The 13,846-nt window shown below is 40.7% G+C and overlaps 1 protein-coding gene across 1 annotated transcript; it reads left to right on the top strand.

Moving 5' to 3' along the window:
- The first annotated feature begins 276 nt into the window (after positions 1–276).
- On the top strand, positions 277–13,645 carry ARRDC4 (arrestin domain containing 4). Its single transcript, XM_081227788.1, has 8 exons — positions 277–730; positions 4,942–5,008; positions 5,261–5,408; positions 7,499–7,601; positions 8,593–8,849; positions 9,600–9,762; positions 10,341–10,495; positions 10,853–13,645. Exons 1-8 carry the CDS (start codon positions 442–444, stop codon positions 10,907–10,909), a joined length of 1,239 nt encoding a protein of 412 aa, XP_081083914.1. The 5' UTR covers positions 277–441; the 3' UTR covers positions 10,910–13,645.
- Positions 13,646–13,846: the final 201 nt, after the last annotated feature.

The following is a 13,846-nucleotide window of genomic DNA, read 5'->3' as shown; positions in this document are numbered from 1 at the left end:
CATGGGCGCACCGCCTCACTATTGGTCAGTGCCCCAGGACTGTGCCTTGCCCCAGCCAATAAATGGCCTGTGCACGTGTACACCCGCGAACTCTGATTGGTTACCACTCCCTGATCACGCACTGCCTTCCTGCGCTAGCCCGTGAGCGGCGGCGCCAATGAAATGACTCAGTAGCCATTTACAACCAATCAGCACGCCGCGCGGCTCACAGCCAGCCTATGGGCGCGCGCCGGGGGTGGGTTGTCCCGGCCCTTTTCCATTCCCAGCTGGGTTTGTTAAAGCGACAGGCCCTACGGCTCACCGGGGCTCCACCGGGCACCGCAAAGTGGCCGAGCGGGCCCTCGGCGTGAGCTGGCGCCCGTGACAGCGGCGCCGCTCCGCTCGCGACCCCGGCTCCGGGCCGCTGCCGACGTCCTTGGTGCGGCCGCGTCGGCCGGTAGGATGGGCGGTGAGGCGGGGTCCGCGGCGGTGGTGGGCTCCGAGGGCCGCGTGAAGAGTCTAGGTCTGGTGTTCGAGGACGAGCGCAAGGGCTGCTACTCGAGCGGCGATACGGTGGCAGGGCACGTGCTGCTGGAGGCTGCCGAGCCGGTGACCCTCCGCGCGCTGCGCCTGGAGGCCCAGGGTCGCGCCACCGCCGCCTGGGGCCCGTTCGCCGGCGCCGCTGCCCCGGCAGCCGCCTCGGAGGTGGAGTACTTGAACGTGCGCCTGAGCCTGCGCGAGCCCCCGGCCGGTGAGCGCGGGCCACGGCCCCGGAGTGGGGCTGGCGGGACTGGGAGAGGGCGCGCCGGCAGATGCCCACCGGCTGGGTGGGCGGGGGGTCCGCCCACGGGGTAGCTGGCCTCAGTTTGGTCGCCTTGACGGGCGGGCAACAATGCCTGCGCCCCCCACCTCACAGCACCGGGGAGATGGTGCTCACCTTTGCTGGCGCCCCGACCCTGGCTCGCTGGGGTCTGACTGCCGCCAGGGTCCCAGGACCATCTAGGACAGCTCTGGGAGTGAGCCGTTGCCATGGGAACCTGTGATGAGCAGTCAGGAATCAAGGATCTGGGGATTTAGGTTCCTTCTCTTGTGGTCTAAGGAGTGGAGGGCGGAACCAGAGTTTACGAGGTTCCATTCTCGGGTGCTCAGTTTATGGGGGCCCCTTCTCCCCCGCCCCGTCTCTAGATGCTAGTTCTTGGTTCATGATGAGTTAGCAAAACCTCAGTCTTAGGAGGAGGGAAGTAGTTCCTGAGCGTTACGAGTTCAAAGGAAGTGCTTTTTGACTTGATCATCATACTTGGTTTCCCTCCTTTGGGGAGTGCGGTAACTTAAGAGTTCTACGTCTGTCTTACTTTCTTTGTATTTATTTTTCGCTTCTTTTTGTTTCCTTTGCATTCTCTTCCTCCCCTAGCCCACCCCCATAGACCTTTAGTGACAATGGGATCTGGGCACTGTAAGAGTTTCTGGAAGAACGATGACCCTTCTTGTGAAGTCCAGTTATAGTGTAGGCTTTTACACTATTAAAAGTGCCCATGTGGAAGCTCACTACATGGGTATTCTATCAATATTAGGTGCAAAAAGATACTAGGAACGGTGAGTCTTAGTCTTCTTTCAGTTGGTAGGAGCTACTTTAAACTATTTTACTTTTCTGCCTCATCAGCTTCAGCATTTATCTGTAAAATAAATAATGGTATAGACTCTCGGCGCTTGAAGAATAAAATACAGCATATCCGTGTTTAACCCTTGCTATGTATTATACAAAAATCAGTAGTAAGTGCAGTTTTTCCTTGTCCTGCTGTGAAGTAGACTGTTCACAGTTAAATCCTCAAGGTATGTGAGAATCGAGTAATCCCAAAAACTGGTGAGGAAAACATGTATGAACCAAAGCCCTCTTTTGGATTAACAAGTGCAGTATGTTAGGTGACAGTTCTTACCTGCCTTATGCCCTTTCATCAATATGGTTTCCAGAATCAACCTCTACATGCCTACCCCAAGGTAACAGACAACACAGATTTTCAAGATGGCTGACTGGAGTCAAGGGCAATGGAAGAGGGAATTGGTTTTTTGTCCAGGACTTTGGACTCTGTATCTCTGTGCCCATAACTACTCAGTAAATAGATGTAAGATTAATAGCAGTTGGACCTGGGATTCGAAGTAAAAAAAACGCTTTGGTAAAATCTGGGCTATCAAATAGTGTTTGATTCACAAGTCAGGTTTTGTCTTGTCATTCTAACGGAATAGAATGGCTAACCCTAGACAACCTGAAAATCTTAGCTTGTTTTAGAATGTATCATAACAAACCTCTGCAAAAAGTAAAATCATGGTCTGTTTTAGTTGATTTCATTGAGAAAAAAAATCACTCCTAATATCTGTAGCTTGGAAGAGGCTAGAAACTTTACATAGTTGTAGACTCTTAGGTTCATTTAATTCCAAAACCTAGCTGAATTTCAGGTACCTGAAGAGATTTTTAGAAATCCAGATATTCAGGAAGTATGGCTGTGGGATCTATTTTCAAAAAACCTACTGGATAATTTTTCGGCATTATTAATCTAACTACTTGCTATCATGGTGATTGATTTTCTTCATATTTTTATTCAATAATTATGGTAGAAAGACAAGACACATCAGAGAGTTGGTTTCACATCTTGGTCGCACACTAGGAGTATGACCTTGTGCGCGTTCCTAGCCCTTCCTGAGCCCCAATCTGCCTCTGTGGTGGTCTTCTAGCTCCCATGCTCACCAGTGCTCTGAATTATGAGTTTGGGCTGAAGCACCATGAGCGAATGAAACATCTTGTGACATTGTAGTTCTCATTGCATAAGACAAAGGTAATAAACTATGAGAGCAGAAATGGGCACATGATTCAGCTTGTGGACCTTCTTAATTAAAAATTAATAAATAAACAAGAGAAAGCAAGCAAGCAAAGATTTGATTCCAAATACCATAACCCAGGTTTATCAACTTTCTCAAAATTTTTTCCTGTTTATGTTTTGAGGTAGTTGAAAGTCTCATTTTAAATGTTCTAGTTCCTATGTTGATTTGTTTTTTCTCTGAAGAGGGAACTTCATCTCTCTCTCAACCTCTTCCAATGTGCTGTGCACCTCTGTTCTTCACACTTGCCTGTCATGCTCTGCCTCATTCCTTTCCCTTCATCTAAACCCCTTCTCACTTGTTTCCATGCCAACCCTTACTTCAACAGCAGAAGTGGTCCTCAAGATGCCCCCGCCACTGCCATGTACTCCAGCATGCTAGGGTCATTACTTGTGTACAAGTGTCTATAGCCTCCTTTCTTCCCTATGTCTGTTTGGGGATTGAAGTTATTTAGCTTTGTATCCATTTTGTATCAGCTTTGTGCTTGACATTTAAGCACTGTAAATTTTGAACATAAATGAAATCCACATTTTTAAACATTTCAAGCACTTTGTCATATTCAGTAATCTAATGATTACAAATTAGAACTTTAGCCCAGCTCTAAGGAGTGTTGGGATTCCTTGAGCCTAGTATCTGATAGCTATAAAATGGAGAGGCTTCCCTGATTCCAGTGCTGTAGCACTGCTGGGGCTTATAGGGCGGCTCTGGACACACCTGAGCTCTGGGACTCACTCTGTCACTGTCATTTAATATGGTCTCACGTCCCTATGACTTATTCACTTAGCCTCCAAGTCACCCACCTGTTGAGTATTTCTATTTGAATGATCTTAAGTGGCAAATACTTGTAAGGCTTTTTTTTTCTAATATATTACACATTGAAAATTGGAGATAGATTCAGGAGACTTAATGGGCCAGTAATGCATTCCTGTTTTCTTAAAGTATAAGGTTGAAATGTTAACTGAGTTGATGACGGTCTTAGAACTCTAGTATCTAAATGAAAAATTATCCCATTTCACTAGTGATTTCTGGCCTTTAAATTTTTTTTAATGAATGGTTACAGTAGAAATCTCCATTTCGTATCTACTGAGCAGGCATATCTCAGAGAAAGTTCTCAGTCTGTTCTGTACTTTCTTCATCTTAATCATCCCACCCTTGATGAGGGAATTTAGTTCTAAACTTGAATCTATGCACATAAAATGAAGGGAACATTTGTAAGTATCTCTGGGGAGCCACCCAACCAACACTGATGGCCCTGGAGTTGGCTTCAGATCTGAACGATACAGTCACTGCACTCAGCAGGGCTCCAGCAGAGCCTCTGGCCTTGCTAAGTCCATCCACACCCTGCCTACTGGCCTTCTCACAGTCAAGGATAAGCCTCTGCGTGAAATGAATGGGGCTGGCTGACCCCAGAGCAGGAGGAAGGAGTCGTGGCCATGCTTGGCCAGGCCCACTCCATATCCCAAGTTAAACAACATCTCCTATTAATCAGTAATGACTCCTGCCTAATAATTTGTCCTGTTGGTTTGGCTATTTAGTATTCAGTATTCATAATATTCCAAGTAAATTTTTCCTCTCCTTTTCCATCTCTGCCCAAAGAATATTTAGTCTGATTTTTGTGGTATACCCAAAATAAATAGATCTATTTTTTTCTAGATTAATTTTAAGTCCAGTTTAATATTGGTACCTCATGTTAGTATAATAGTATACTAACATTAGTATACTCATGCTAGTATACAAGTGGGGGAAATAAATGTTTGTGTATATGTAGGTATGTATGTGTATGTGGTTGTATACACATATATATGTATATGGGAGCTCTGGCATTTTATGGTGATTGTATAATTGGTCTATTTGCAGATAGAAGTTACATATGTATATACATACATATATATATGTGGTTTGAAATTGATTAAACTTGGTAAAAGTTGATTCAAAATTTAATTCTCTAAATCTCAGTTTAATGTACTTTTTGACGTATATTCAGTGTTATATATAGCTAGGAAAAGCTTTTAAAAAAACTATGATTTACATTGTGAAAATTCTTGATGTAATGTGAACCTTAGTAAAAATAAAATGTATTCTCTTTTTCAGGTGAAGGCATCCTCTTACTACAGCCTGGAAAACATGAATTTCCATTTAGCTTCCAACTTCCATCTGAGTAAGTGAAATAACTGGGGATTTCCTTTCCCTCCAGCCTGTCTATCCAGTTGTATGGGCACCAAGTACCTTCTGACATTCAGGTGTGCATGTTTATCCTGAGTAACCCCTGAGTAGACCTAACCCCGCTCACCTTTTTTTTAAAAAACAAAAAAAACAACAAAAATCCCCCCCCCCGACATTTTAAGGGCTTTTCCCAGTTTTGTTAAACTGAAAAACAAAGTTAAAAAGTCATCTCTTTGGTTTATTTCAGACCTTTGGTAACCTCATTCTCCGGGAAATATGGAAGTATTCAGTACTGTGTGAGAGCAGTTTTGGAACGACCCCAGGCACCTGATCAGAGCATTAAGCGGGAACTCCAGGTCGTCAGTCACATCGATGTCAACACACCAGCATTACTAGTAAGTTCTTCTTCCTTCTCTTCCTCCTTCCCCTTTTCCTCCTTCCCTTCCATCCTCCTTCCTTTCAACTGTGGTCTCTACATTTAGCAAGTCTGATAGCAGCCTGTCCTGTCACTTTCCGATACAATCTTATAACCCATAGGCATTCACTATAAATATGTGATTCTAAGTTGGGCAAATTACAAATTGTGGTGTTAGTACTATTGATTGTGTCCCTGTTGTTCAGGGCTTCTTTTGCCAGAAAGTTACATGGGCTTAAAATGCATTAATAAGGCTTAATAATAATAATGCACACACACAGAGTAGTTACTTTTCCCAGAGCAGCCACATTCACAGGGCTGTGGTATTCTAAACTCTTCGCTAATAGCAGGTTGAGGAACAGTAATTATGGAAGAGTATTAATCACGCCCAGCCTGTTATTGAAGCTCAGGCCATTATGCTGTGTCTCCTTGCATTTTGCATGTCATTTTCTAACATTAAGTAAGTGCATGCAGCTGCTCTGGAGACCCTTTCACTTATCATTTCCTTATGACAGATTTGGCCACATTAAAGCATTGAACTTCTAATAATCACCAGAAATACTGTAGGCTGATAAGAAAGATTAGGCTATAAGTAACAACAGAATAGGCAAGATGGGAGTTAATGAGCTAGATTCTTTTATCTAAACCCATATTATCAAAATAATATAAAATTATACCTTGTACTTTCATGATAGCTACTAGGACCTAATGGTTCTTCATTTAAATATGAATGAATGATTTTTTACTTCATAATTTAAACTTTCCATCATGATACTGAAGTTACAGAGATATATTTTTAGTATTGGAGGTTTCTCTTTCTAGCCAGTGTTTTTAAAGATCAGGAAAAGAAACAGGAGTTAAAAGTTGTTTAACTCTACTTCCACACAGAAATGAAATAGAATTTACTCTGATGTTCACCTTTAGATTATAAAAATGTAACAGATATGCCCTAGTTGCATGGTCCCTTGTGGCCAAAATCGTACAATAGCCAGACCCAGCTGACCCAGCTTATAACTATGACTTATGACTTATCACCTGCTCAGCACCTATTTTGAAAATTGATGATGCTAATAACTGCTTTGTGTTTCTAAAAACTACTTAGGATTGGGTGGCTGACTAATTCTAAACTATTTATGGGGCCATTGTGGCAAATAATTTAAAGATATTTTATTTTTTGGCAAAAAGAGATACTATTTGTCCTTTACTATCCTTTTATAATTGAAAAAAATATTGCAACTTTGGGTTTTACAGTGAACTTTTGGTTTGTGCGTCTTGTAAACTGAGCATTTTAAACAGTATTTTATAATACTGTTTTATAAACAGTATTATATAAGCATCTTGTATCGCTTATCTTGCTACTGTAGAATAGAAAGTGGGGTGGTGAGTTCAATAACCTTTTAGATCCATTACACTAGGTGTGTTATTGCACTGCTGTTACACAAAACCCCAAAATCATTCTAAGTTAAGGACACTTGAAATTTCTGCCTGATAATGCATTTTGAAGTAAGGAAAAAAGGCTGTTAACTTATTCCACATTTTAAATGCCAAGACAAAAAGAACATTCTGATTATTGATTTTTATACCATTTCTCCTTTTCCTGATCTACACATAAAGTCTTTAAAAAAAAAAAAGTAGTTCTGTCATATTAATAGGTACTACTACAGGTTTTTTTTCTTTTTTTTTTTTGTTTTGCGGTACACGGGCCTCTCACTGTTGTGGCCTCTCCCGTTGCAGAGCACAGGCTCTGGACGTGCAGACTCAGCGGCCATGGCTCACTGGCCCAGCCGCTACGCAGCATGTGGGATCTTCCCGGACCGGGGCACGAACCCGCGTCCCCTGCATCGGCAGGAGGACTCTCAACCACTGTGCCACGAGCGAAGCCCCGGGAATGATGTTTAATGCTTTGTCTTTAAGTATTTTATCTAGTTTGTCGCAGGAAGATAAGAAAGGTTGATTTGTTGTTTTTTGGAAGACATTGCTGTACAACTGTTTAATAAAAAATGACATAACTTTAAGTTCTATGAGTTTTCTAGACCAGTTTAATTATTTTTATTATTTGAACTTTTCAAGACCCCTGTATTAAAAACGCAAGAGAAAATGGTTGGCTGTTGGTTTTTCACTTCTGGTCCAGTCTCGCTGAGTGCCAAAATTGAAAGAAAGGGATACTGTAATGGTAAGCAAACTGTTTAAAAATCCAAATGCAATATTCACTCATTTTATTAGCTAATTGTAAGTGATTTTTAATAGTGTTTTGTAATTTACCAAGTATATACTATTTTAAAACATGAATAATACAGTTGTCTGGTTCTAGTATAAATAATTGATATTTAAATATTTTTAAATAGATGAGTGGATTCCAATAATCCTGGTATTTCTGACCTCAGTCCTGGTACTTTCGTAACAAAGACTAAAACCAGTAGAGTGGGAAAATGCCAGCATTTTATTTTAATGTTGCAAAAAACTGTTCCGAGCAGTGTTGCTCAGAAGAGAGCTGTTGTCATATGAAAATACTGTTAGGCATTCTGACTCCATGCTGGGAATTCAAATATATGGGAGGGTCTAGAATGTAGAACATTGACACTCTTAACAGTCAGACTGATATCAGAACAACAATCTGTGAAGGGCCCAATTCCATCCAGTGGATTTGGCCCCCACTCCAGGGTTCTGGCTTGTTGGAAATGAATACGGTATGGAATGGATGTGTAATGTGGGTGTAAAACTTGCCTACTCCATCCATTGCTTTATTTGTATTTATCAATTCCTAAAATGGGAAGACTTTGTTCTTCTGTTGGGAAGATTTTAATTTGTTAGGCACTAATGAGTTTGTTAGTGATCTTCTGTACTTAACGTAGTACTGAATCATTTATTTGTATGTCTTCTCTTAACTTTTATAGATACTGGTCATTTACAGATCTTTAGAATTGGTAGCCTAATATTGCTACATTAGAAAAGTGAATCATGCAATAGTAAGAAAACACTATCTACCACAGACTGCCATAAATTTTCACTTCTCTGACTCAGATTTGCAATGTAGGTTTTCCGTGAGGCTTCTCAACTTGTTAAAGCAGCATTGCCACATTTCAGCTTTCATCAGTAACAGCTTTGTTCCACTGTGGAGAGAATTTCCTCAAGGGTCTCTGAAGGTGCTTTTGTTTTCTTTTTAGGAGAAGCTATTCCAATCTATGCAGAAATAGAGAATTGTTCCTCTCGTCTGATTGTTCCCAAAGCTGCCATTTTCCAGACGCAGACGTACCTGGCCAGCGGGAAAACGAAGACCGTGCGGCTCATGGTGGCCCACGTGCGCGGGAACCACATCGCCTCCGGGAGCACGGACACCTGGAACGGGAAGACCCTCAAGATCCCGCCCGTGACGCCGTCCATCCTGGACTGCTGCATCATCCGAGTGGACTACTCCTTAGCTGTGAGCACGGTGCTTGGTGAAATTAAAGATGTAGCATGGAGCCATACCTGGTGCCATGTTACTGAGAAGATGTACCTTAATACCCAGGAAAATGTCATTTTATGTCAGCATTACAACAAATTGTGGAATATATGAAGATTGGCCTTTGTTTTTTAATCAAAAACTATCCCCCTGAGGTTTTTTTTTTTTTTTTTTTTTTTTTTTTTTTGTGGTACGCAGGCCTCTCACTGTTGTGGCCTCTCCCGTTGTGGAGCACAGGCTCCGGACGCGCAGGCTCAGCAGCCGTGGCTCACGGGCCCAGCCGCTCCGCAGCATGTGGGTTCTTCCCGGACAGGGGCACGAACCTGTGTCCCCTGCATCGGCAGGTGGACTCTCAACCACTGCGCCACCAGGGAAGCCCCCCCTCTGAGGTTTTTAATTAAATAACATGGAAGAATGAAGATGTAGTAGGGCTGCTATGTTGAAGACATAAGTAACTTTCTATGGTTCTGTGTAAGCTGTGCTCACTTACAATGAAGTGTATTAAGGCCACACTTCCCCATCACAGAGCATTCACTGTATTTCGTGGGCTCTTCATTTAGTTTGTTCTTCATTTTATTCATCAGGACAATTTACAGTTGTGTTGGGGGTGATAGCAGACAACAAAAGCATTTTTTCTATGAAAAATTAATCTGGTTATTTATATGAGGTTAACATATTTGTGCCTTTCTCTCTCTCTTTTTGTTGTTGTTTTGTTTTTTGGCGTATTAGGTGTATATTCACATTCCTGGTGCTAAAAAATTGATGCTTGAGCTGCCCTTAGTGATTGGCACGGTTCCATACAATGGTTTTGGCAGCAGAAACTCCAGCATTGCCAGCCAGTTTTTTATGGATATGAGCTGGTTGACGCTGACTCTGCCAGAACAGCCTGAAGGTAAAATGTTATGAGGTTCTTTCAGAATGCAGCTTTACACATAGAGTACTTAAGCACAGGACATATGAGATAGGAAATGCTCAAATGATAATTACTGCTGCCACTACAACTGTCCTTACTCTTTTTATTACTTAATATCATAAAACATTATTCCCAGAAGGGACTTTGAGAGTTTAGCTTATCCAAGACAGAAAGCTCTTAATGGCAGATCCAGAAATACAATCTATATCTCCTGATTCCTATTTATAACAGTAGAAGAATGGGAAATAATCAGAATAAGAGTGTAGTGTGTTATGTTGGTATTTTCCGTAGCCACTTTCAATGATTTTTTTTTTAACCTAGACTAAAACACACATGTCTCAGAATATAAATCAATGTTAATAGTACTTCAATAAAAGCAGAGTCTACTGAATATTTTTTTGTTGTAATGGGCACAAAAACTTCCTGCTTAGAGGAAAAAGTACCAATGTTTTATCTTCAAATTAAGCTAAGTTTCTTGTTCCTGTAAGAGTTCAGAAGAGAGTAATGTAATTAGTTTTTGCCTGGATTTCTTAGAGCCAACTCCTTTTTTGTTTCAGCACCACCAAATTATGCAGACGTGGTGTCAGAGGAAGAATTCTCTAGACACGTTCCTCCTTACCCTCAACCCCCTAACTGTGAGGGGGAGTCGTGCTGTCCTATGTTTGCCTGCATTCAGGAATTCAGATTTCAGCCTCCGCCTCTTTATTCAGAGGTAAACAAAGCAAAAGAAAATTAGACTTGTGTTGTGCTGTTTGTAAATAATCCTCTATGTCTGCTTTTGACTCCCAGTTAGTAGAGGATACATACAAAAAAATTTTTACGATGGTGATAGATAATCACTGATCCACTTACCACATTTTGCAGTGTTCTCTTGGTACTCTCTAGCGTACATGTAGAGTACCGTGGATTGCCTTTAAGGCCATGGAATACAGAGAACTTAAGTGGCCTACTGGGACTTCTTAATAATAGGCTTTAAGCAGTTTGGCTTATGACCATGTAATTAGAAATAGATACTAGAATCACGTTAAAGAATGCTGCAGTAGTAATCTTGGTCTGCTCGTTTTTGCAGGTTGATCCACATCCTAGTGATGTAGAAGAGACCCAGCCTGTTTCCTTCATTCTCTGAACATATTTCAGAAATCACTGTGTTCATCACCAAATTAGAATGTTGGTTCTTTCCCCCTGCCTTTTTGGGGAAGAGGGAGGGAAGATTAGCTTAAGAACATAAATGAACATCAAGACTGAAGGTGATAGAAATTAAAGAATGTGTGAACTTTCCAGTGGGCCAACAGGATTGTTGCACAAGTTTGTGATGTGGTCTTGTATCCCTTTAGAACTATGGGACAAAGATGTGAAAAGTCACAGAATGTAATGGAAGTCCTGATGGTGATAGAGTAAGTGAAGAGTGCCTATGCCGACCCAAGAGAAAGGTGCCTGTAAACAGTGAAAACACTATGCGTGCATATCAATACAAAGGTTTCTCAAAGTAGAACAGATGTATCCTCAGCTTTAAGGCAGTATGGACGCATTGGGAGGAGGCTTGATTTTGGAGAACGTAGTAGCACAAGGGTGTGCATGAACAGGAAAGGGGCCCACTAAATTAAACATGAAGCGAGACCCTCTGGTGTCAGGGTGTTCATGATTTCTAACCATATTCCATAGGACTGAAGTCCTTAAAAGAATCATTTTCTGAGGTCATGGTCTTATGAGGGTCTAATGAAGTAATACAGTTTACACTCTTAATGGTAGTTTAAGAGGTAGTTTGTAAGTCGGCTATACAGTATTATGAAACCAAGAAAGAGTTCCTTCCTTGAAAGGCTTGTCAGTTGAAAGGGGAAAGGTGTACTTCAATATGAAAACACATTTTGTTGAAAGTTGCACTTTTTATCCCCTTTAAGTACTTTAGCAGGGTACATGCTTGATTTTCCTCATGTCTTATTTACCTAGGAGCATATTAGAAAAAGACAGGGTTAAAAAAAGAAAAAAAAAAAAAAAAAAAAAACTTGCATCCTTAGGATGCCTTGATAACTGCACAGGGGGAAAAAAGGCCTTTTTTGCCTACCTCAGGTGGGGTTATCAGAATCAGATATGTTTTAAAACTCCAGGCCGGTGAAGTCTTCTTTGGAGTTTCTGCTCATTTGCAGTAGCAATCTCATCTCTCCTATCCCTAAACCTGAAACTGGACCAAGGGCAAAATCTATAAGGTTAACATCAGTTGAAAGTTAAGATGTGTATACCAAAGGGTATTTCAAAATAAATGCCAAATCAAGGCAGAAATAACATTTTCCATTTTTTTGAAAAGTCATATAAACTTAATTTCTGTCAAGAGACAAGTCTACTGATGGCAGTCACTGTGTTGTTCATTGTTATTCCAGTTCTTTAGTAATTCTGTTTAAACTGTGATTTTTTTTATTGTTTTGGTGCAATATTTTATTATCCTTTAACCTCAGGATATGCAGACCAACAAGATTGTGTTGCTGCTAAAAGACTGAGCAGTGTTTTTCCTGTCCCCCTGTCCCCTCCTAGTCACAGTCACATGTTCACTTGTTTTTACTTTAATCTGTTGGTTTTGTGAGCTGAGAGCATTTCTGTACACTGAGTAGAAGGGAGGTAGGGGTTCCCATGATAGAGATTTTGGACCAGCCCAGTACTTTGGTTTTCTCCATGTCCTGAGGGTTAGATCTGGAAACCCTGGTGCTTCCCATGCAGAATACTGTACTTCATTCAACTGAACGATTAGCTTTTCTTTCAGTCAGTATATTCCATTAGAAATAGAAAAGTTCTAAGGTTAAATTTTGTATGTAAAAATTAGTTGGACATTTGATCAGGGATTTTTATACAAACATTAGGTAAACGTACACTTTTCACCCTTGGGCATACCTCTCTTTGTAATCACATAAGCATCTTAAGCCGTTCTTTCATCTTTTAAGCCACTGAATGAAAATCACAGTACAAACTGTTTTACCAATAATTGTGGTATTGAAATTGTCACAAATCTTTTTTCCCTGCTCTGGCTTTTTGGTGATCTTTTATTTTGCTTTGTTTTTGTGTGTTTGTTAGCTATGTGCTGTCTAAACAGTTTTATTTTTACTTTAAAAAAAGATCACCTTCAGCTATTTCTTGACCTCTGAGTTGTAGTTTACATGTTTTGTCAAGACATTTTCCATCTCCATGATACCAAAACAAGTAAAAGAAACAAAACAAAATGGTATGGAGGAAGAGAAAGTTTAATTATCTATCTGGCTGCAAGTAGAAAAGCAACTGCTTACTGGAATCCTTCACTAGGATCATTCTGTCACCTTTTTTAAAGAACTCATGAAGTGCACCCACCAAATTAAAACAAAGCTGATTTTTTAGCACTTAAGAGAATAGCTAAAAGGTATGATTTGCCTTATTGAATTGATATTGGTATGTCTGACCTTAAGCAGTAGGTTGAAACTGCATACCTTTCTATAATCAAATTATTTGATGAAGGTAGAAGATTCTACATTGGAACAGAGAATACTTGGGAATGAAGGTAAAAATTTAGCTGCTATTTGCTTGTTTATTCTCCTCTTGCTTAGCTTGCAAAGAAAATGTGGCCTTAGAATTTTCTTTTTGATGCAAAAATTTTGAAATTGAGAAAGTGCATCTTTTGGCACACAAAATTCTTCCATGGGCAGAACTTTACTTTCATGTTTTTGTTTTGCACAATAAGAAACTCAATAGGCAGGGGTTATGTTTTTGATAAGTTAACTATGAAAGCTTTTTATTTTTATTATAAAAATGTAACAATTTAACCCGGGGGGAGGGGGGGAGATTGTATTTTGTACTCTTGTGTGAACCCCATGGGTTCCTTTTGTTAATAAAATGATTACACCGATGCTGTGAGTTGCTAGTTTTGTTTTTGTTTTGTTTTTGTAAGACTATGACTTAAATTGTTACAGACTTAAGGGAAGTCAATACCATGAGACAAAATGTTACTGCTGTTAAGATCCTTTTGTAAATGTGTGCTATATCATCAGACCAGGCACAGCCCTGGTGGATTCTGAGCCTGTTTTTATGATGGCCTCAGTTTCCCCAA

This window comes from Mesoplodon bidens, assembly GCF_964165515.1.
Source record: "Mesoplodon bidens genome assembly, chromosome: 3".
Taxonomy (NCBI): Eukaryota; Metazoa; Chordata; class Mammalia; order Artiodactyla; family Ziphiidae; genus Mesoplodon; species Mesoplodon bidens.
This window is presented reverse-complemented; position numbering and strand designations above follow the sequence as displayed.

Excerpts from the sequence above, each read along its gene's own strand:
- ARRDC4 (XM_081227788.1), top strand. The coding sequence starts at position 442 with ATGGGCGGTGAGGCGGGGTCCGCGGCGGTGGTGGGCTCCGAGGGCCGC. Across the intron at positions 5,009-5,260 it reads AGCTTCCAACTTCCATCTGA|ACCTTTGGTAACCTCATTCT; the intron begins GTAAGTGAAATA and ends GGTTTATTTCAG. Across the intron at positions 10,496-10,852 it reads CTCCGCCTCTTTATTCAGAG|GTTGATCCACATCCTAGTGA; the intron begins GTAAACAAAGCA and ends TCGTTTTTGCAG.